This window comes from Macrobrachium nipponense, chromosome 7 (genome assembly GCF_015104395.2).
Source record: "Macrobrachium nipponense isolate FS-2020 chromosome 7, ASM1510439v2, whole genome shotgun sequence".
NCBI classification, from domain to species: Eukaryota; Metazoa; Arthropoda; class Malacostraca; order Decapoda; family Palaemonidae; genus Macrobrachium; species Macrobrachium nipponense.
The window spans coordinates 26,394,527-26,419,638 of NC_061109.1; the positions used below are offsets into that span (position 1 = coordinate 26,394,527).

General features: G+C 41.7%; 1 protein-coding gene across 1 annotated transcript in view; it reads right to left on the reverse strand.

Moving 5' to 3' along the window:
• LOC135217247 (malectin-A-like) overlaps positions 1–25,112 on the reverse strand; it is a 161,886-nt gene that overhangs the window by 73,755 nt on the left and 63,019 nt on the right. Inside the window, exons 3-4 of the mRNA XM_064252976.1 lie at positions 16,340–16,465; positions 15,737–15,919 (exon numbers count right to left, since the gene is read on the reverse strand). Coding sequence (XP_064109046.1) covers positions 15,737–15,919; positions 16,340–16,465 — 309 coding nt within the window. The remainder of the gene's footprint in view (positions 1–15,736; positions 15,920–16,339; positions 16,466–25,112) is intronic.

The window sequence follows — 25,112 nt, forward strand, 5'->3', positions numbered from 1 at the left end:
GTACCGTTTGAGTCAGGGATTTGGTCATAAGTTTGAAAAGCGGCTCTGAACCATAGGCTATGGTGGCCACTTCGGTCATAGCCATAGAATTAATTGATCTGGCTAATCGCGATTTAGCGTCAAATTCAGCCTGAATAAGGCTATCTGGAAGCCTGGGTAGCTTTTCACCAAACTGCTCCATAGCACAGTCCGGTTGAGTTTGCCGCTGAGAAGGTGTTCGGTAAGTCTTCCCATAATTCTCCGGCTGAAGGAAGTAACGGAGATGTAGGATCTGCTTCCTTCAGTTGAGGCATGGGTCCCCTTCTGGGCCGCTGGAATGGTAGACGTCGCGATCTTTGTCAGGAAAGGGAGCGGGGTACTCTCATCCATCGTGAAGATCGTAAAGGGACTCTTGAAAGGTTGGATTTTCGTATTAGAACAATCCATGTCCTCTAAACACCTGAGCCATTCTCTCTGAGCCTGGTCACGTGAATAGAGGACTGTCTCCTTTGGTACCCTATCATCTCGAATCATGGCTGAGGCGGTGAGCCTTGCGTAGCCGATGAACGGAGGCTGAAGGTCTTCCGGGTAGAACTCGAAGTCCTCTATCCTTCGAGTTCCAAATTCCGGTATAGAAATGAGTCCGTCTTGGAAGGGGGCGTATGACGCTACTCTCCACGGGTTGTTCATCGAGAACGGAGGTAGAGAGTCATACGGGGGAAGCTGGGCTCCACCTGCATTGAAAGGTGGAGGAGAGGCTAGAGAGCTTGGCTCAGTCCGGCTATAATGGAGTCTTGAGAAGTAATCCTATCCGCCGACAACCGAGAGATCATTTGTTCCATGCTACTCTTTAGAGACCCAACCAGGTCGCCCACCATGTTGTAACAGGCCAGCATTGGAGTCCAAAGCCGGAGCTGCTGCGGAGGTGGAGGGGTGGCTCTGAATTGGAACCAAGGGTAGCGGAACTGACGACTCTGCCGGAGTGTGAGATCTCTCTCTGGAGGATTTACTCCTCGAGGACTTAGAGCCGGACCCAGAGCTTTAGATCTGTCTGCTCCGGGATTCCTAGCCGGAGACTTACGAGAGGAGGAAGACGCCGAAGCCGTCTTCTTAGACGACGACGACGTCTTTGTCAAGGATTTCACTGCTTGACCCTTGACCTTGGGTCTAACCGAAGCGTCAGGAGGAGTATACAATTCATCACCCGTAAAGCCTTGGAAGGATGGAGAGGTTGCAGGAGTAGAAGAAAACAGTTACGCCCAAGGGTATCCCTTGGGTGTCCACCTTACCTACCTCGACCAACAGGTCGTCTACACCTACCATAGGTTCTACATTAATATCCAACGTCGCGACTTCGAGGGAGATGTCCTGGCCTTGGTCAGTCAATGAGGCAGCCAGCTGTTGCTGGATGAAGGCGATAGTCGGGGCCGCCTCCTTACTGGGTCGACGTATCCTGTCGCCTTGCCTCCGGGGAAGATTAGTACCGCCAACCTTTTCTCCAGGATGTAGGGCATACCCTTGGCGGCGTTCTTCCCGAAACCGCCGACCCAGGCCCGCAGGGTTGCCAGTGCGGTTATCCCTCACTGCCGGCGCCTGGAAGAGAGGGTATCGATTAGATTTAAGAATAACTTAAAACTAAATATAACTTAAAGTATAACTTAAACTTATAGGGGCTATAAGGCCCTTGAATTTTCCTTAAGTTAGAGTGATTGATGCAAACTTAAGCACTAAAACAGATGCGGACCAGCTACCGGAGATGGAATACTTACCCCGTCTAAAAGCTGGCTCACCAGATCGTAACATATGGTACACGTCTCATGGTACCAGACCTGGATGTCCCCGTGCGGAGTCGCGCATGGAGCATGGGACCGGCAAACTTCGTGTCCACACGGGTCCTGAAGTGTGGCGGCGCATCCCGGATGCTCACGAGTTGGTGGTCTGTAAGTGGAAAGACACATGAGTATCTTAAAGAATATCACTTACAGGCTAAAGGACAGAAGAACTCCGTTGCATGCCGGAGCTCGGAAAAAATTCGGGCATAGCCCCTTCCCCCTTTTACTAGCCTGAATAGGCGTATAAAAAATTCCGCCCGGAGGTATCCGGTGAAAAAGAAGGGAGGGGGAATGGTTTAAGGTACTTAAAATAAACTTAACATCTTAAACCTAAAAGCTCGAACGTACCGGACTAAGTCCAGTGCGTGGCGGAGTGATAACTCAGTGAAACGGAGAGGTTAGAAGGGACCGACTGTATGTTCCGGTCCACCCCGTGGGGTAGACTTAGCACCTTTCCGCTAGATGCCAGGTCTCCGGTGGTAAAGGAGCCCTAGTAAGGTGGGAAAGAGCGGGGGCATACAGACTCGGGCTAGTAACGGAGCGACGAAGTAGTAATGGAGAGGGGGAAAGGCCAGTCCCCCCCACCTTACCATCCGACCGGACCGAGAGCCGGAGAGGTCGAGTCCAGTCTGGGTCTGTCCCGTCCCTCTACCCCCTCCGCCTGGGGGGAGAGAGGGAGGCAGGCTCGGGTATGCGGAGCGAGCATGGGCAGGCCTAGCCACCCCCCCGACTCTATGGAAGAGCGGAGGGGGGAAAGGTGACTGGACAGGCGTCTGGCTGCCTCGTGATCACATAGTGACCACGGGGCGATAAGAAACAACAACTAAGCCTAAAACATAACCAACTGATCAGCGAGATGCTATCGGGAAGCAACCGAGCTGACCAGCGGTAACATAAAGGCCCAATAGGCCGTGACCTAGGCTAAGCGAGCCAGACGCCTAACTAACCTAACAATATCACATAGATAATAAAATGAATAATAAAATGAAAGAAAGAAAACAAAATAGTAGGAGAAAAAATCCAGGAGTGTACGACTAACCCGAAGCAAGTCTACCAATCCAATGCTAGCCGAGGCCGATACTAAGAGCCGTGGCTAGGGTCTGGATGGAAGAGCCTACATAAGGTAAAAGCATGCATGCATGACAAAACCGTGTAGACCTTACCCTAAACAAAGCGGATAATAAAATAGAGCGTACAAAGACAGGGATGCTCTGGGTATGGGCGACCCAGAACGGACCCATCACGAGGCAGAACCATGCTGCCCATGCTTTCCGACCTAGAGATCGTATTTATACCTAAAAAACGGCAAATACGCGCTCAGACCGGAAAAAACCGGAAAAACCAAATAGCAATAAACACTGAGTACTTAACTTAGCTGCTGCGATGGCTGCACGCTCCATTGTAATAAAATCCAAAAGAAAGGGCACAAAAACACAGAGAAGAAAATGGCACGTGTGTATCGTGTGCGCTAACTGAAAAGGATGGCCACCAGAGGCGCAGCAGTCGGCAGCATGGGATGGGAGTAGTATAGTGTAGTAGGTGCTGCCCACTCCTGTGGGTCGGCTAACCCCTCTTGGGGTGGGGGATTTTGTAGTGGGAGAATTCTATTGGCATTTGGCTCGTGGTAGTGGTCTCACTCGCCATAGTGTTCATACCGACACTCTCTGGGAGGGTGAGCGAGTCAGTTATACTGACCTTTTTCTTTATTTATTTATTCTCTGGTATGTGTTAGTACATTTACCCTAGAAATAATAGATTAAAGGATTATTTCGCGCAGCGACACGAGCTGAGCCCAGAAAGGGTAACGAAATCAGGAGCAATTCTTGCCGTTACCGAGCCTGCTGTCCGAGAGGCTACTGGATTCTTAGGTTAATAACTCGCTAAAACGAGAAAATATCTTGGATGGTGCTCTTGGCCCATTGCGCCAGGCTGGCGCTTCTGGCGCATTGCGCCAGGTTGGCGCTTCTAGCGCTTTGCGCCAGGCTGGCGCTTTCTTCTAATTCTCTTTATGTTATGTGTCAGAACATCTGTGCCTTTATGGTACCCGACCTCCTTTCACATGTTAATTCCGTCTTAGTAGGAAAAAACTCTTATATACAAAGTATAGTACATTCAGGGAAACCATTTCTGCCACAAAGAGAATGTTTCCCATCCCACTCATCCATCTTCTCTTGCGCAATATCCGATTCTAAAAAGGTTGTGTGCGTTTCTCGAAAGACTTGACCATACCGTAGTCTTAAAGTGAATTCTCTACTACATCCATCTTCTCACTAAGCATATATTCTAATAAGCCATGCTTTCGTAAGCATGAGAGCATTATATAATATAATGTTCTACTGCGTTAGAATCCTTTAGTAATGTTACCTACGGTAAACAGCATTGAAAGGTTATAATATCTTTCTTATTGAAAGCTTCTTAGCAAAAGGCAGACAATATTTTATTTGTGTTAGTTTAACTATCTCCTCCATTCGAGACTAAGCCCATGATTGTAGGTGGGATATACGGTTAACCATTCGATCCCGTTGGAGAGAGAGATGTGACCTACTACTCATGACCGAGAACCGGATGGTACTGTATCAGCCTTAGAATGACAGCCCGGCAGTCTCGCTCGCTGCCTGACTGCATTCATCATGAGTTGCCAATTACTTCATTAAATGAGGGAATATAATAAAATTATTCTCGAGCCTAAGGAAGCTCTTAATAATGCAAATTTAAGCCAAACAACCTTTGTTAAATACCGAAGCTGAGTAGGTATTGTCGTAACAAACCTTTAAGCGAAGTCCTTACCAGGAAAAAACCTGCAAGGATATAGATAATTCCGTAGCGAACCACAAAGGCAACTCTGGTATGGGTATATGACTTGTCATTCAGTAGTCATATACAGCAAGTCTTGCTACTATATTCTTTCCTCTCCGATTCAGAGAGAGAAAGGAAATCTTGCCCTCTTCGTTCTTTACGTCAATAAACACAAATTAGTATTAGTCGAAAGAGATCGCAATGAAAACTCTAGGATCGAAGAGAATCCCTCAAATTTTTATTCTCTTGGATATAAGGCCGTATTCTATGCCTCTATTATTTGGAAGAGCCTCTAATCAATGAATGAGAGCTCGTACGAATCTTGTTTAATTTGCAAACAATCCTGAGAAAAAACTCCATCATCATCTAAGTCCTCCTGACAAGAATGACGGCCGCCTGTGCGACATATTGCATTCTTCTCAGGAGACAGCTGTGCTTGCGGCAGATTTCCACCAGAAACGGACATATCGTGAACAGGACGATGGCCACCTGCGCGGCACCTTTCGTCTCTGTCCAGAGAAATCCGCTCCTGGTCCAAATCATAAAGAGACGCTTCCTGGTTGATTTCTCCGTATGATTCTTTTGAGGAAGATCTTGGCGCTTGGTGCTTAACCGTTGCCGAAAGTCTGGTTTGTTCAATGCGCTTGGACGTTAAATCTGTCCGTCTCGGACTGTGTCGTCTGTCCGAGCTGTCCACCTATGAACTTGGCGCTTGGCTGGTGTCATTCCAGTACGACACTTCTGCCTGTCCGTCTTGTCCGCTTCTGGCGCCTGTCGCCCGGACAGAGTTGCCTGCGCACGACGTTTTGTCCAATCCAGGCTGTCCGCCTTGTCAAGGTTGTCCGCAATCGGCACGAGTCCCTTGGACATAGTTGTCCGCATCACTTGGTCCGCATAGGACATATCCGCCTGTCCGGGCTGTCCGCGTCTGGCGAATGGCGCTTAGAACACTTTTTTTCTGTCCGAGTTAGACACTCTTCGTCATTGTCCGTATGTTGCGTCTCAATCCTGTGAGTTTTCGTCCTTTTTTCTTTATTCCTCTCTGTACTCGTACGAGGAGTAGAGGAGACAAGTCTGGAGTCCGAAAACGCCCGTAGGACGAGAATCTCTTAACAGGAAGAAAAACTCGTCCTTTCTCCTCGGAAGGTCTTTTCTCAATACTCCTACTAAAGAGGAAATTTGTTCCTGCATTTTAAGTAGGAAGTCCGTCGCGGTTTCTTCCTTTTCTTTGCCATGAATAGGAGAATGCGCTCTGGAAAGCGTTGGAGATCGAGATATTGTCCTCTTGGTCTCTTTTCCTCTCGTAGGGAGAATCGTCCGGGAAACGTTCCGGGCTCGAGTCCAACGTCGGAGCTTTCCAACTCCTCTTGATCAGACGTGACAGTTCGTCGGAATTCCATCCACTTCTTCGAGGAGACGAATCGGAAGACGAAAAGCACTCTTTTAGGATGCCCTTCCAATGGCGATCCTTGGCAGTCTGGGACGCTACAGATTCTGCCGAGGGGACGCCTGACCGGTGGGGATTCTCCGTAACTTCCGTACGACTGTCGACATTCCTTCTCCTCTGGGCCTGGGAGCTTGGAAGAGGTTTAGGTCTGGGAGCGAGACAGAGCCGATCGAACGCACCCTCCACTATTTTAGGACGCCTTTCCAATGGCGAACTTGGCAGTCTGGGACTTTCTACAGTGTCTGCCGAGGGGACGCCTGATCGGTGGGGATTCTCCGTAACCTCCGTACGACTGTCGACATTCCTTCTCCTCTGGGCCTGGGAGCTTGGAAGAGGTCTAGGTCTGGGAGCGAGACAGAGCCGATCAGACGCACCCTCCACTTCAATGGGGAACACTATTTTCACTTCTTACCTTTTTAGAGCTCGCTTTTGAGCTACATCCATTATCTTCAAATTTGCATATATAAATTTGTAGTTTCTGTGGAGTAAGAAGGTGATGAGGATGCAACCACTACTAGTACTGCTAATACTCTAACTGCTCGTTAGCACAAACGCTATTAAAGATGTTATTGTTATAATACAATTAAGTTTGTTCATACTTACCTGGCAGATATATATATAGCTGTATTTTCTGAAGTCCGACAGAATTTAAAAATTCGCGGCACACGCAGTGGGCGGCCAGGTGGTAGTACCCATTCCCGCCGTGGGAGGCGGATATCAGGAACTTCCCATTTTCTATTCATATTTTATCAGTGCCACTGTCTCCTGAGGGGAGGTGGGTGGGCACTTTAATTATATATATCTGCCAGGTAAGTATGAACAAACTTAATTGTATTATAACAATAACATTTTGTTCATGAAACTTACCTGACAGATATATATATAGCTGAATCCCACCTTCGCTCGGTGGGAAAGAGACAGAATAGGATTTTTTGGGAAACTTAAATTAAGTAGATGATATACATCTTAGTTCCTCACCTGTTAGCATAGCCGACTTCGTGATTACTGTCACCAAAGTCTGCTTCTGCGTTTACTAGAGTTCCCATCCAGCTAGGTTAGATACCTGTAATGCTGGTGCGCTCTAAATGATCTGTCAACAGGGGCGTGACCACAATGTGACTAGACCATATGACCATACTTCTGAGGGCAACGAAGCTAAAACCACCACCTGACCTAACCTATCAAAGTTAGTTCCATAACTTCTAGGCTAAAGAAAAGGAACGCGCCTCAAGCGACCAACCCTTCAAAGTTAAAAGCACACCTATCCCTTTTCTATAGGATAGGATTCGTGTTGCTTCCTGCCCCCAATAATATATCTACGGATATGTATGGTCCTAGCGACTTACGGATCTTGGGGAATGTCGTTCTTCAACATTCCCGTCGGGAGTGTGAAGCGAACACAGAGTTGCTTCGCTAAAGCGTGGCACTCAGGATGTTACTGAGTGTCACGCTCTGTTGAAATGCTTCCGAGGCCGCACCCTCACCTCTTGAGCATTCAAATTAAGAAAAATTCTCAAATCTTTATGCAAACATAATGAATGAGACCTCTTAAAAGAACTCCTTGGCTATAATGCCAGGGTGTTCTTGGACATGAACCAGTCTGGTCTTTTTACGGAACACCGCAGATTGTCGGGAGTGTGAAGCAACACAGAGTTGCTTCGCTAAAGCGTGGCACTCAGGATGTTACTGAGTGTCATGCTCTGTTGAAATGCTTCCGAGGCCGCGCCCTCACCTCTTGAGCATTCATATTAAGAAAAAATCTCAAATCTTTATGCAAACACAATGAATGAGACCTCTTAAAAGAACTCCTTGGCTATAATGCCAGGGTGTTTTTGGACATGAACCAGTCTGGTCTTTTTACGGAACACCGCAGATTGTCCGTTGACCTTGACTTTCTATAGTTTTATCAAGATAAAACTTGAGAGACCCTACAGGCACAGGACTCTCTAATGCCCTTGCCCAATACTTTGTGCCATACCCATTGGTCTCCAAGCCTTCGGGTCAAGGGTTAGACAGGTTTTCGTTCTTATCAAGAACGGAATGCTTAGAGGACAAACCGCATTATGTCCTTTAAAGCCAAAACCTCTGATGATGGCTAAAACCTCACTAACCCTCTTTGCCGTGGATAGAGCGGTTAGAATATTAGCCTTTCTGGTCACGTGTATTAAGTTCGCAGAAAGGATAGGTTCGAATTGCTTTTGGCATCAGAAAGTCAGACTACGTCTAAGTTCCATGCCGGAACCTTTGATCCAGAGAATTTTAAGATCTCCACAGACCTCAAAGATCGTGAAGCTTTGTTGTTTGACAGAACCGAATCTCTGAGCCTAGAGGCCGTCAACAACATATTTGCATATTCTACAATAGTTAGGACTTCTAGCTTATCTCATACTTCAGACGGAAAGATAGAACCATAAGGCTCTAGAAACGGCCTCCTCCGATTGAACACTGAAAATAGGCAGCACTGCTTTGCCTTGGCCAAGAGGCTGCCATTACTCTTGAAGTTCTTATCGCTCTGTACCGTTGAAGACGAAGGTAGATATTGAATGCAACCTACGTCTTCACAGACAAATCGAGAGAAGGATTCTCAAGATTCTGAACCTGTGCCTACAAATGACTGAAAACGCTAACCGCTATTTCATTGCTGTCCGGTGAGAAGTCGTAGTTGCAATGAAAGCGGGGCGTTCTTCAGTAATGAAAACACAGGGGAAAGCTGCCTGAAGAACTGCTTCTCATGGGCTGAACATTTGGAGAGTAGGCGATGTCTTTTGACATATCTGTTAATTCGGGTTGAACAATGAACAATTGTACACCTACGAATATGAGATATTTTAAAGACAAACCCAGATGTCTGCAAAATCATTCGCATTATTGCAGTGCGATGCAGCGGGAGACTTGTACAGACTTCTGTTACCGTGCGTTAAACAGAAAGATGAAAGAGTCTAAGAGATATCTCTGTTGAAAATTCTCGCAATATCGAAGGCGATGGAATCTATCGTCACAGCAGTAGATGGTCCTTCATAATTGCGAGAAACCCCGTTAATCAGAGACCTAAGTCCATGATTGTTGGGCAGAGATACGGTTCGGTAGTCAATCAAAGCAGGAGAGAGAGAGAGACATAACCAACCGTGCATCTCGGAGGCCCAGCTGATACTGAGCTGCTATCAGGCAGTTCAATACGCAGTAGCTGAGCTTGAGCTCCCGCTGACTCGTCATCCTGAGTTTTGCCAGGTAAATCCATATTCCACAAAGGAATGCGTTCGGCTAGAACCACCGAGCATAAAAGATATGCTCGAGCAATTATATTTAGGCGAAACGAATTTCGGTAAATATAAAAGTTGAAATGGTGTTGTCGTGACAAAACCATAAGTATATAAAATTGAAACAAATTCCTGGGAGGTTGCAGGCAACCCAGAGTTGCAGTTCAATTAGAATACTTCTCGTCTAAGTCGCAATCTGTAGAATAACTAGGAAATGCGCCTACCCCTCGGACAATTCAACTGCTTAGTAGAATCATGTCGCGAGGTTAATATACGTAGTATATTTATAGGATTCTGAACAACGATCTCCTATCCTAAATTCTTTCCTTCAAGAAAACAAAATAAGGATTGGAGATCGACCACCTTCGATCTCTATCAAAGAGAGTGAAGGAGAAGTCTTCCTCGAAGGAAAGCTTCAATGGTGAACAGAATACTAACTGCCTGAGTTGCCAGCTACTCCCTTTACGAAGGAATAGGTATGATATTATCGAGCAAAAGGAAACTCTCAAGCAGGCCTATTTAAACGAAACAGAATTCGCTAAAAACAGAAGCTGAGTCGGTGTTGTCGTAACAATACCTGAAGAGTTGTTCTTACTCCGAAAACTCTTGGAAGGTTGAAGGGAGTGTCAAATAAATACATTAGAACAACAGTTCTTTCGGCTTCTATGCGCAGAGGTAAATACGATATGCATATATGACTTGACCCATGCGTTAGCAAAATGACGCAAAGATAAACTACGTAAGTATTGTAGTAACTTGAACATCGAATTCTCTACTACATCTTTCCTCGATGAGGAAGAGAGAAAGAAAGGAAAAAGACTGTCCACGCTCTAATGAATGAGACTTTTTAAAAGAACTCCTTGACTCTTTGCCAAGACTCTTTGCCAAGAGAAGGGAGTAATATTCGAATAGAGATCATCAAGAGAGAACCGAGGATCGAAAAGGACCGTTCAATGTTCTTATGATATTGGACATAAGACTTCCTGGATCTAGTCTACAAGTCTTTTTCTTACTCCCCGGATGAGCCTCTGAAAATGAATGAGAGCTCTTCCGAAATTTGTTAACGAGTTTATCCGCTTAAACGATAAAAACGTTAAAATCTATGTCAATGAGAACTACCCCATTTATGAGGGGTCCCCCACTTAAATGACAAAACGTTTAATATCTTGACAATGGGGAAAACGCCCTTACTTGACAAAACTATTAGCACTTTGCTAATAGGGGAAAACCCTTTAACATGATCGAAAGTCACTCAGGAATCCGAGTATATAATCTTCCCGATTCCTCAGAGAATCGATGAAGAGGAAATGGAAGGGGATCGAAGAAAAAATTCGGGTATGTCTCTCCGCTAACTCCGAATCCTTTTTTCTGTAAAGGAATGTCCTGTGGAGAGTCCTGAAAAAACCTCGTCTTGACGAGCGTTTATAAAGCGTCAAGCGTCCTAAGAAACGTCGTGAACAGCAAATAAGACGCCTTTACTCTCGCAAAGCGTAAGACCTGGCCGAGCTTCCACCGAAGCGTCCTGGCGAATGTCCACAAAAGCGTCCTGCTGAGCGTCCTCAAAAGCGTCCTGCTGAGCGTCCTCAAAAGCGTCCTGCGAGCGTGTCTCAAAAGCGTCCTGCTGAGCGTCCTCAATAAAACGTCCTGCTTAGCTACGAGCGTGTCTGAGCAGAAAACACCAAGTCTTCTGAACGACGTTTCAGAGAGGAACTCGTTGAGCGCCCTGATGCATGCAAGGCCCGCCAAGAGGCGTCCTGGCGAGCGACCTTTCCAACATCTCAATGTTACGACGAACCGCGTTTTGCATATGACGTTGAATATTTTCAAGGGACGTCCTCATGCGAGTCTCCATGGAGAGCCGCACGCTGCTCCTGAAGTGTGTGAACACTAAAGGAAGACGTATGGCTTTCGTCTTCAAGACGGGTTCCTTAAAGACCTTCCATACCATTCTTACAAAGACAGTGGCCGCCTGTGCGACAACTTGCGTCTTAGTAATGCAAAAGACCATCTCCAGAAACGCACTCGGCAAAGGAACGCCGAGCGTCCGAAAGACACCCTCGCAAGGTGCTTGCCGAGCGTCCTAGAGAATGTCTCCACTATAGGACGTCGAGCACCTCCAAAAACTTCTTCACGTCTAAATTGCCCTTCTTATGCCGAACCAGAGACATAAGTTGTTTGACTGTGCAAAGCAGCTTGCCGGACGTCAAATTTATCAGCTTGCTTTTTCGAAGTAAAGCGAACGTTACATAACGTATACGGAGCGCCATTAGGAGAGGAGACGAATATTTAGGATATTTAAGCGGCTAATGAAGTTTTCAAAATCCTAGGCGGAGGTCTGTAAACAGTTGTTTACCGACCGGCGACAGAAAAAATATGAATAGAAAATGGGAATAGTTCCTGATATCCGCCTCCCACGGCGGGAATGGGTACTACCACCTGGCCGCCCACTGCGTGTGCCGCGAATTTTTAAATTCTGTCGGACTTCAGAAAATACAGCTATATATATATCTGTCAGGTAAGTTTCATGAACAAACTTATAAAGTAAGCGTATCTAGTTATATGCTTTTCTGACTTCCTAAAGTAAGAAATTAGTTTTCCTCAATAAAGTTGTAACCTTTATTACATGTAATAATGAATAAATATTAATAATTCCCTTTATTGCAAACTATGTGAGTGTCTACCGATAATTTCGGTAGTTTCAATTAGTATTTTCTTCGAAATTTCGAAGCGAAATTCATTAAAAAGTTAATAAAAGCGTATGCCGAACCAAAGACCCAGTACTTCCCTGCAAAAGACAGCCCAGAAGATCAACGGCGATGAAAAACAAAATCCAAGTCAGGAGGTAACAACAAAGATGTTATGGCTACCCGCGACAGAGCAAATCTGTCTTAGAAAATGGGATGGTTCCTAGTTCTGCCACCCAGCGGCAGTGGCGGTAGATTACCTGACCTACCTGTAGCGTGTGCCGCGAAATTCGAATTTCTGTCGGGGACGACGGAGTCTATAGCTAAGTATATATCTGCCAGGGAAGTTGAATGTATAAAAATATAATTTACTGGGGTGTTTTTGGAGGGCTTGGAACGGATTAGCCATTTTACATGTAAAATGTGGTCCAAGATACTAAAACCTCATGATACGAAGGGCGCCTTGGAACGGATTAATTTCGTATCTTGAGGTACTACTGTATTCTCCTCAGCAACTGAGAGCTGTAGGGTGCTCAGAGCAATCGCTAATGTAAGGCTGTTGTTGGTGTCAGGAAAGCAGGGTGCAAGACTGGCTATGACCTCAGGTGAAGTCCAGCGCTCCTGAAAGACACAGATCAAGGGCTTGGACCAGTCCCTGTTCTTGATTAAAATCCCTGGGAAGGTGAGGAAATATGTTCATTTTCCTTGCTTGGGCATGTTGCAAAAAGGACACAGATGTCTCGCATAGGAGACATAGCACCCAAGAAACTTGTTTCGGACAGCTGACTGCCTGTCTGGAAGATGGCATGAGAAGATTCACTTAACAGACTTGTAAAGGTCTCCACAATATGTAAGGAAAGACCTCTTGATTAATAATTCTACATACAGGCTGGAGTGAGGCTGGTGAAAATCAGACTACCTCAGAAGACCTTGAAGTGAGGTTGTCTGAGAAGACAGTGTGGGAGAGGATCCACACACACCCGAACATGCTCATGATCCATGATGCAGTCGAACCTAATTAATACCTACTGTGCACTGCATGAGGATTAAAAACTGGAGTAGAACATACATACTAGTTAACCCTTAAACGCCGACTGGACGTATTTTACGTCGACATTTTTTGTCTCTCGGGTGCCGACTGGACGTATTTTACGTCAACATACAAAAGTTTTTTTAAAAATTCGCGGAAAAATACTTTTAGGCCTACCAGCCGAAAACTCTTGAATCACGCGCCTTGGGGGATGCTGGGAGTTCACGGATCAAGGTGTTGTTTTGTTTACAATCGATACACAGGCGCGCAAGCGCGAATTTCTTTCTTGCCGCACTAAAAAGTATCTGTGACACATCTCGGAAATTATTTCGTCACTTTGACATAATTTTTGTACCATTGTAAATTAGCCGTTACATGAAGTATTATATATGAAAATGTGCGCATTTTTATGTAGAATACAACAATAAAATACTCATGATTGTAGCTTTTATCAGTTTTGAGATATTTTCATATAAATAACGATAATTGCCAAAATTTCAACCTTCGGTCAACTTTGACTCTACCGAAATGGTCGAAAAACGCAATTGTAAGCTAAAACGCTTATATTCTAGTAATATTCAATCATTTACCTTAATTTTGCAACTAATTGGAAGTCTCTAGCACAATATTTCGATTTATGGTGAATTTTTGAAAAAACTTTTTCCTTACGTCCGCGCGGTAACTCTTCCGAAAAAAATCATACATGCGATTGTGGTAATGTTTGCACCATTTTAAAATTAGCCGTTATATAAAGTTTTATATATGGAAATGTGCGCAATTTCATGCACAATACAACTAAAAACAACCCATGGTTGTAGCTTTTATCAGTTTTAAGATATTTTCATATAAATAACAATAATTGCCAAAATTTCAACCTTCGGTCAACTTTGACTACCGAAATGGTCGAAAAACGCAATTGTAAGCTAAAACGCTTATATTCTAGTAATATTCAAGCATTTACCTTAATTTTTTAACAAATCGGAAGTCTCTAGCACAATATTTCGATTTATGGTGAATTTATGAAAAAAATAACATTTTCTTTACGTCCGCGCGGTAACTCTTCCGAAAAAATCATACGTTCGATTGTGGTAATGTTTGCACCCTTTTAAATTAGCCGTTACATAAAGTTTTATATATGAAAATGTGCGCAATTCCATGTAGAATACAACAAAAAATAATTGAAGGTTGTAGCTTTTCTCATTTTTGAAATATTTGCATATAAATCACGATAAATAGAAAAAAAAACCACGTTCGGTCAACTTTGACTCAACCGAAATGGTCGAAAAACGCAATTGTAAGCTAAAACTCTTACAGTCTAGTAATATTCAGTCATTTATCTTCATCTTGAAACAAATTCGAAGTCTCTAGCAAAATATTTAGATTTATGGTGAATTTAAAAAAAAATCTTTCCTTCCCTCCGCGCACGGATTCTCCGCCACAAATCTCTGAAATATGTACGTACCATTCTCGGAATATTTGCTCCGTTTCATATTAGGCATTTCATAGAGTTTTATATATGAAAATGTGCGCAATTTCATGTAGAATAAAACGAAAAATATTTGAAGGTTGTAGCTTTTCTTATTTCCGAAATAATTGCATATAAAAATATATATATATAAAAAATTCGACATTCGGTCAACTTTACCTCGTCAGATCTAGTCGAAAACTGCAATTGTAAGCTAATACTCTTACAGTATAGTAATATTCAATCATTTGTCTTCATTTTGAAAGTAATTGGAAGTCTCTAGGACAATATTTAGAATTATGGTGAATTTTTGAAAAAAATATTTGTTTACGTCCGCGCGTTACGAATTCATGCATTATTTTGTGATAATATTTTCTCTGTGTTGCTTTGATCGTTTTACAATGTGTTATATACCAAAATGATCGCCATTTAGTGTACATTACAACGAAAAAAAAATAACTTGTCACCTTTAACCGTTTTGCGCACAGCGCAATTTGAATACAATTATATATGAAATTTCGTTTTTGCGCTATCATATATCGCATTATTTATATATGATAGTGATAATTTTTTTCATTTCTGATGGTTGCATACTAAACTTCAGGCAATGACAAAAAAAGGAGCCAAAAATGAACTCTTAATCTTGAAAACTAAGCGCGCTGTGATTTTTTGAAAAAAATATTTTTTCCGCTTCCGCGCTCACTCTGAAACACCTCCGGCACACGGGAGACATTTTTTTTTTTACCGCTTCGGCGTTTAAGGGTTAATATGTACAGTATATATAATATATCTTTTCAGATGCCTGTGCTGTCAAGAGCATCTGGGCAATACATGAAGACACAATGAAGGGACAGAAATTTCATGTACCCTTTTGCCAATCTTGTATCCATCACTGTCCCTGTTTACTTATTTTCTAGTTTTCATATTCTATTTATCTAAAGGATGACATCAGTATTGTGAGCCTACGGATTGGTGAAGATGAGCTTAGTGAATATTTTGAACTAATACCAGGTGCTAAGTAATGGTTCTTATATCTTCTTTACATTTATGCCAACTTGGTTCCTTTCTCGTCTTTGTGCTGTTCTCACATAAAATTCTATGCACTATATATTATGTATATTACTCTATCCTTCTACTTATCATGTTTTCTCCTTTTCTTACTAGCTTGTATTGCTTTGCTTTCTCAACAGCATCTTTTAAAGTCTAAATATCATCTGCTATAAAATACACATAAAAGGTGACCTACCTTCACAAATTCCACTTTTACTTTTGAACCCTTGACAATGCTTTCTTGTCCAGCCGCCTGTAGTGTGTTGCCTACAATGGTGAAAGGGATATATTCATCATAAGCTACACCTCGCCCTACTCGACCAAATATATCAAGGGCTGGAATCACTGTATGTTCTCCATTCAAGACGACATCAAAAACCTAAAAAAGTAATAAATCCCACATACAATTTTTGTAAAACAAGTGAAAAAAGGATAGTTAAAACATACCATTTTTGTAAAATAAGTTGAAAAAAGGATATTTAACATACCATTATAAGTCAAAAAGGATAGTTAAAATACAGAAACTATATCTCAAGCAGTATCAAACCTTTCTCATGGATTCGGCAAATTCCACTAGTATAAAAAAAAGGAGTGAATCTATTTATTTCAATACAGTATGTATCAGTAACTTTACTGACCCTAAGAAATATGAATACTGAAGTAATGAAGCACAGAATGAGATATTCATAGAAAAACTCGAATCCACAAAATTCAGAATGAAAATTCTGGAATTCTAAATACAAAAGGGAACAAACAAGTAAGAAGTAAGAACATTTGACAACACATACTTTATACATACCTTTTGATCAGGAGCATTAAAGTAAACTTCAGAGAATTTCAAAACTAGTACATAATCTCCATCACCTTTCAAAGGTATATCGTAGCCAAAGGTCGAGTGATGGTAGCGCTCTGTTTGATACAAAACCTGAAATACAAACAAATTCTATAATTTCTTACTGGTGCTTTTTTAAAAAAAATAAGATGTACTACTCAACACTGGCAGCAAACATTATTGCATAATACAGCATTTCTACCATTAGTGTGTGGTAGCTGACAGATTAAAAAAGTTCATAAAATTACAAATTTCCTTAATAAATGCTATCACAGTATTATAAGCAACATAGTGTCTGCATACAACATATACTACAGTAAACAAGTATCTTTATACAACTACGTGCTAGCTGACCAACCAGGCGTTGCCCAGGGAAAACTGAATGACAACTGATAAACTCACTCTCTCTCTCTCTCTCTCTCTCTCTCTCTCTCTCTCTCTCTCTCTCTCTCTCTCTCTCTCTCTGTTTCCTGTAAGATTGTTGCTTCAATTACATTGCCCATCATTTTTGTAATTTTACATTTCACCCCTTCTCACACCCTATTTCTTTCAAGGCTGAACTTGGACTTGAAGGGCATCAGGAGTGTCCCTATTCATCACAACAATATTAAAAACTATGGATTAGATACTAATATCTATAATTTTTTTAAATTTTATTTTCTACCCTTTCTCACCACCCTTCCAATCGGGATTGAACTTGGACTTATAGGAAGGGCATTGGGAGTGTCATTATCAATCTCAGCGGCCTCAAAAACTATGGTTTAGACATTAACATCTGTTGGTTTTGGTTATTTTTACATGTTGCCCCCTTCTCACCCCACCCCCTTTGGTGCTAGGGGTTTATTATTCCTGCAGTATTCATTTCTAGATAGTAAGTCATGTGTTTATTGAAATGAGATATGATAAATCTGTAGCTTATTTAGTTACTAAGTCTATGGGCAGAACCCTGTTTCAGGGAAGCCCTTCCCACCCCCACCCACTTTGGTGCCCTTTGGTACTAGTGACGTCTTAACCCCATGGTAGTCTTTTCTAAATAGTAAGTCATGTATATATATATATATATATATATATATATAATATATATATATATATATATATATATATGTATATATATATATCGTTATATATATAGTATAGTATAATATATATATATATATATATATATATATCTATATATATATATATTATTTATATAGATATATATAATATATATAATTATTATATATATATATTATATTTATACAACATACATGGATTAAATCAATAATGAACAGGACAGCAAGCAGACTGAAAATAATTTCTTTTTATTTACACCAACATTTCTCTCTCTCTCTCTCTCTCTCTCTCTCTCTCTCTCTCTCTCTCTCTCTCTCTCTCTCATTATTTATCCCTCTAACATTGCATTTGACTATTCTGTTCTCCAGTAAGTCCAGCAAAATGCTCTCCTGTTTATTTTTTTAATACAGTAATACCTCGAGATACGAAATTAATCCGTTCCGAGGCGCCCTTCGTATCATGAGGTTTTCGTATCTTGGACCACATTTTACATGTAAAATGGCTAATCCGTTCCAAGCCCTCCAAAAACACCCCAGTAAATTATATTTCCAGGCCTACAACACATGTTCTAGGGTTATGACGCCGATCCGACGGAAGAAATATGACTCCAAAAAGGCAAAATACTGTACATACTTGAGTAATATTCAACTGCATGTAATGTTCAACCCCATTTTTACTGCATATATTAGGACTTTAGCATATGTCCCTTAGCAATAAGCCTAGCCTATGTTAGCGGTTGCTACTGTAGCCTAGTCTATGATTCTGACATCTAAACCTAAGAAGCTAAAAGCTTAGAATATGCCAATAAAATGTATAAATAATCAGTATGTACTCATTTCAAATAATTATTAATTAATCATTAACTATAATACACAAACAAAACAAAAAAAACCTTCCAATCGATTGTTTACATTCAGCTCTTACGAGTACTGAACGAACGCCAAGCAATCACTTTTCCTAGGACACAGTAAGCCATAAGTTTTCATTAGTATCTCTCTTCAACTAATGAAACTACCAAACAGTATAATAACCATTCATTTCTATTTATTCTATCTTTACCTAATGGAGATAAAGAGTTACTGACAGCTATAATGAAACATATACGTAACGTAATATTAAAACAGAAGAAGTCTAAAAAATACTTATTTGTTGGCTTCGATGATAGCAGTCTGATTTATTTTATATTTTATGATATCTAATTCACAATTTTTTAATTAAATGTATTGCATGTACTCATTTCAAATAATTATTAAGTAACCATTAACTATAATACACAAACAAAAAAAAAGCTTCCAAACTTCTGTTTACATCCAGCACTTACGAGTATTGAACGATCGCCAAGCAATCACTTTTTACACAGTAAGCCATGAATTTTCATTATCTCTCTTCAACTACTGAAACTACCAAACAGTATAATAACCATTCATTTCTATTTTTTATTCTATCTTTACCTTATGTTTTTTTTTTATTAAATGTATTGCATGAATAAGTTTTTCAATTTACAGCATCCTTTTACCAATAGAATACTTAAAGCACAAGGGGTAGATGCTGACCAATAGGAGAGCAGGATCTTATGGGGTGACTAGCATCAAGAACCAATGGGAGAGCGGGAGGATGGTGGCGAGTTTACTCAGTTGGCGGCGCGGGAGTTTTAAAATTGTTCTCGGTGGTCCGGGCGAATCTCGGGACTTTACAGCAACAACCTTTCGTAACTTGAGCAATTTTTGTTTTAATATCTCGAGTTTTTCGTAAGTTGAGCCTTTCGTATGTCGAGGTACCACTGTATCACAATTTTTTAAAATAAATTGTATTTTTCCTAGCTATACAAACCTGAGGTCCTTTACATAAGGAATACTTTCAGCGTAGGCCTGAAATTGGTTGTAAAAGAATAACAACAAGGTAGTTAGGTAGTTAGGCAGTAACTGCTTGTCTGATAGTCGGGAGTCCTGCCCAACTGGACGTAAACATTCAACTTTGCTTTAGGCCCAAGAAGAGATTGAGGGGTGGCATGAGGTGGGCATATATGTAAAAGACCTCAGGTTTGTATAGTTGGGAAAAATACAATTTACATTAAAAGCCTGTGATTTGTTCCTACACGTAATGCAAACCCTCAGTCCTTGACATAAAGAAGACTCACTGATTGGTGGGAGGAATCTGAGTGTCATGGAACTGATTGGTGTTCGCCCAACCAAGGTTCCAATCCTGGTCTTAAGAGCAAGGGGGGAACCTAGCCTCTGTCCAATTGATCGGAGTATGAAAACTGAAAGACCAATGGCCAGACCTCTGGACCAATTCATAAGAGGGAGGCAAGCATAGCCTCTTATGAAAGGCAAACAAAAACTTTTAGTCAGAAGCAAGATGACAAATACACAAGCATTGAGTTTTTCTCACGGAAGGGATGGATATACAGTGTCCCCACCCCTCCCACACCCCCGTATTCGCAGGGATGTGTACCAGACACCCCCGCAAATAGAACCACAACATAAAGCGCTTATAACTGCCTATCTTGAAAGTTCAGATACCTAATGCATACCTTAAATAACATCCTACTTCAAATATACCTTAAATTACTAACCTATTACTGTATTAATCTTTGAGGTTATATTATTAATATAATTTCAAAGTCATCTTAAACATTTTACCATTAAAAATATATACCTACAGCCAATAACACAGAGAGAGAGAGAGAGAGAGAGAGAGAGAGAGAGAAATAACTCCTAAACTTGGACTCCTTCCCCTTCGCCATATGTATATCAAAACTGTCATTTACTCCCCCAGCCTCCTTCCTCGAAGTGGATAAAAAGACTGGGAATCACTGTTTTTTACTATTTTAAATTGAGTAATAAGGTAAATCCTTTATTTTTACTACAAAACAAATAAACATATGTAAGTGTGAGAGAAGAGAGAGAGAGAGAGAGAGAAGAGAGAGAGGAGAGAAACGACGAGAGAGAGAGAGAGAGAGAGAGAGAATGTTATTGTTACTGTCTAATCTCATTTCACTTAATATTATTTGAAAACTAATACTGTATATTATTATTTTACCATAAAATATAGTAATGCCCCTAAAGATATACTGTATACATACACTTCCAGCCCAAGCAGAGGGCAACAGTTACCCCGACATATGTATCTCTTGTGGCAAGAGAGAGAGTCCTTATTTAAAAGGAGTGAAAAGGATAGATTATTGTATTTCTTTAAAATACTATCACATATGAATTTTGAAATTAGTTATATCATTATTATTATGCAAACATATTAAACATATACACATGTACCATAGAAATTCTCTCATCTCAGTAAGAGAGAGAGAGAGAGAGAAGAGACAGAGAGAAAGAGAGAGAGAGAGAAATTACATCATCTTGAGTTGGCAACACTCTCCCTCCTGTCACATTACTGAAAATTAGTAAATCTTTTATTTATCATACAAAAGACACATCTCTATAAGGAGAGAGAGAGAGAGAGAGAGAGAGAGAGAGAGAGAGAGAGAGAAATGTTAAGATTATCATAGTATTTCTGTAAAATACTTTCACATATGATTTTTGTAATTAGTTATTATTATTACCATTATTATTACTATTATCATTTGAAAATATTAATAAACATATACATACGGGAACCATAAAAATCTCTCATCTCAGTAGAGAGAGAGAGAGAAGAGAGAGAGAGAGAGAGAGGAGAGAGAGAGAGTCCCTCCCCTCCTGTTACACTACTTGATATATTTGACAGCTGTTGGACCTCAGCTTGGTACCTGGAGTTCGAAAGAAAGATACATGAACACAGGGATTTCCTTCATTCTTACATAATCTTTTAATTTATAAACTAAAATGTTACTACCGTATATTTCCACGTATAAGACGACCGTTAAATCCTAAAATTCCCCCCTCAAAATTGGGGGTCGCCTTATAATGCAATACTAAAGATCAAACCTTGAATTCTAAGATGCGATTTTGGGAAACAAATGCATGCAGATGATTTACATCTTGGTTCCACCTGTTAGCATAGCTGACTTCGTGATTACTGTCACCCAAGTCTGCTTCTGCTTTACTAGAGTTGCCAGCGAGGTAGAGACCTATAAAGCTGGTGCACTCCAGATGATCTGTCAACGGGGGCGTGACCACAATGTGACTAGACCATATTGACCATACCATGAGGGCTAAGAGTAAAATAAATATATATATATATATATCACCACCTGACCACCTAGCCAAAGTTAAGGTGTGTTAACTAAGGCTTAAGAGTTAAGAAGTCGCCGTTGTCGGCGACTCAACAACTAAATTAAGAGCTCTTCCTAACCATTTTCTACAGGATAGGATGAGTGGTACTTCTTGCCCCCAAGATTGTGTCTGCAGACACGTATGGCCCTAGCGAGCAGCAGATCTCATATGCCATCTTCACATCTCGCAGGGAGTGTGAAGTGAACACAGAGTTGCTTCGCTAAAACATGGTACTCAGGATGTTGCTGAGTTGCCATGCTCTGTTGAAATGCTTCCGAGGAGGCGCCCGTCACCTCGTGAGCATTCAGATAAAAAGATTTCAAATCTTTGTGCAAACACAATGAAGGAGCATTTTTGAAAGAACTCCTTACCACTAAAGCCAGGAGGTTCTTCGATATGGGCAAGTCTGGTCTTTTTCGGAACACTGCAGATTGCCCAAATGACTTCGACTTTCTTGAGTTTTATGTAGATAAAACTTGAGAGACCCGACAGGGCACAGGACTCTCTCTGGCTCCTGCCCACTAACTTGTGCCATCTTTGCTTCCAAGCTCCTGGCCCAAGGACAAAACGGGTTTCCATTCTTAGGCCACAACGGAAGGCTTAGAGAGCACACCACCTTGTGTTCTCTAAAGCCAAAACTTGTGACGATGGCTTAAAATCTCACTAACCCTCTTTGTCGTATCTAGGGTGGTTAGAAGAAGGCCTTCCTGATCACATGCAGAAGTTAACAGGTAGGAGAGGTTCGAATGCTTTGACATCAAGAACTTCAGACTACGTCTAAAGTTCCATATTGAAAGCTTCGATCTGGACATGCACAGTCAGTCCGTCTGTACTAAAGTCAGGTGACCGACCAGTTGACCAGTCAGACGAATCAAGGACAGCAAGGCTGTACCCTTAAGACCAAAAGGCACTATTCTTCGCTGAAGGATGAGTGTCTGGACTGCCTGGGCGATTCAATCTAAGCAAACCTTGGGGGGTGTATCAACGCAACCCAACGTCGTCAGCGAATCAACTCCTGAGCAACTCCTGACTTGAGCTTCTGGTGCCAGGAGAAAGGAGCGAGGAGCAAAAAGGCGATTCAGTCCCGAAGGAAGAATGCCTGACAGTCCAACCTGGTCTCATGTTACACGATCATCGGGGGTGTATAAACGCAACCGACTTCCTCAACAAGAAACTCAGGGCTACTATATGTCGCCTGATCTCGCATGAGTGTCTGATTCCGAGAAAAACAGGTGAGACAAAAAGTAGATGGTGAGCGAGTTTCAAGATTCCACAGAACTCAAAGATCGTGAAGGGCTTTGTTGTTTGACAGAAGCAAATCTCTGAGCCCAAAGGCCGTAACAACAATATTTGCGTATTCTTTAATAGTTGTGACTGCCAGCTTATCCCATTCTTCAGACGGAAATGGAAGACGGTAATCTTATTCCTGTCAACATCTCGATAGTCTGAACGTAGTCAGACTCAGAGCGGAGAAGTTATAGGTACCTTTCGAGTTAGAGTAGACCGACTCTCTCAGAAAAGGTCCTTGGAAAGTGAACTAGGAAGGACGTGACCTCTGTGAATCCAGGATCCTGAAGGCCAACATGGGGTGATCAGCGTCATTGTCACTCCCTGTGACGTCATAAATCCTCTTATTACATTTCCTAAAGCGATTGAAAAAGGGGAAAAAGAGACTAAACATCCATCCCCGTTCAATATCATAGGATGGCGTTTAATGGTACCGATCCGGATCGAGAATAAGGGAGCAGAGAAGAAGAAGCCTCTTCGTCCTCAACATATCGAAGAGAAGAATGAAAGGGCGTCCACAACTCTCAACTTACTTCTAAAGAAAGATTCCACTCGGAAGTCAATAGTTGCTGCCGTCGATCGAGACGATTCGTACGGACTTTTGCAATCCTGTAACGAACCTCTAGAGGATCGTTACATTCTACGCCTGTTGTTATAATAGGCTCATTCTCGTAAACAATCGAACAGGACCGAGAGAAGATACTTCTTAAGATATGAGAGAGCTGTGGAATATCACAGTTGATCTGGACCATGGTTCCAAAAAACTCGTTTCGAGGACTGGAGGGACGACTCGAATTGCTTTTTACTTCTTTCAGATTAAGATCCAGGACATCTGAAACCCTATCCAGATGTCCGGCACCTTTTTTCTATCACCTCAGGTGATAGACGCACTGAGAGATGTTCAGAATCATTCCTCCTAGATCTTGAAAAATATTTCAGTTTCCCGTAGAAAAAACTGTGGAGGTCTGAATTGCAATCTATTCGGGGAAACAATTCTTCAGGAAGGAAATGGTCCCAGCAAGCTCATCCATTCCTCCCCGAGTATGCTTACTTCCCTAATAAGGCTGCGCTTTGCCTAAGCAGGAGAGCATATAAAATAAAAGTGCAATGTTGCGGTAGACTCGTAGTTCTATACGTGCGGTAACGAGCACCGAAAGGATTAAGAGATAACTCCCCGGTTGAATTCCATAGTAAGGCAAAACGAATGCAAACGTTTATTCATTTCACGTAAGAAATCCCCTCAATCTTAGGCTAAAGTCCGTGATTGTAGGACAGAGATACAGTTAGTCAGTCAATCCCGCAGGAGAGACGTAACCGCCAGCACAGAGATACGGTTAGTCAGTCAATCCCGCAGGAGAGAGAGACGTAACCTACTGCGCATGACAGCGCATGATCTGTTACTGGCTCGGTTGGAACAGACACAGCAGCAGCCAGCAGCTTACAAAGGGTCGTCGTCTTAACTTTATGTCTGGGTTGCCAGCTACCCTATTCTACGAAGAAATAGGTCCGTTATTTTTTAGCAGAAAAGAGACCTCTCAAGCTGGTATATTTAAGCGAAACAGAAAACGCTAAATATATAGATGCGTTTGTGTCATCAGAACACTACCATACAACGGTAAAAGATAAATCGGAAACTCCTGGAAGGCTGCAGGGAGTAACGATTAAATGTCCTTAAAATAGTAGACAATAGACCTCTCGGTTGCCATCCGAAGAGGTAACTACAGCAAGCGTATATGACTTGAACCAACCAGTAGTAAAATAACGCAAGGCAAAATATGATATTATATCACAATAAAGTTTGTTCATACCTACCTGGCAGACATATATATAGCTGAATTCGGAAATACAGCTACATACATATCTGACAGGCAAGTTTCATGAAAAAAAACTTATAGAATCGAAGCAGACAGCTCAAGCTTCTTATGTTATTGGACATAAGCGTTCATTGACATAGTCTACAAGTCTGTTTCTTGTACGAGTCTGCGAATGACGAATGAGAGCTCTTCCGAATCTTGTCAATAAGAGCTTATTCGCTTACACAATATCAAGTTAATGAGATGTTTGTCAATGAGAACTAACCCATTTTACGGGACAAAGAGATATTTTGTCAATGAGGGGATACCCACTTACTTGACAAAATGATAGTATATTGTCAATGGGGGAAAGTCACTGAATTGACAAAA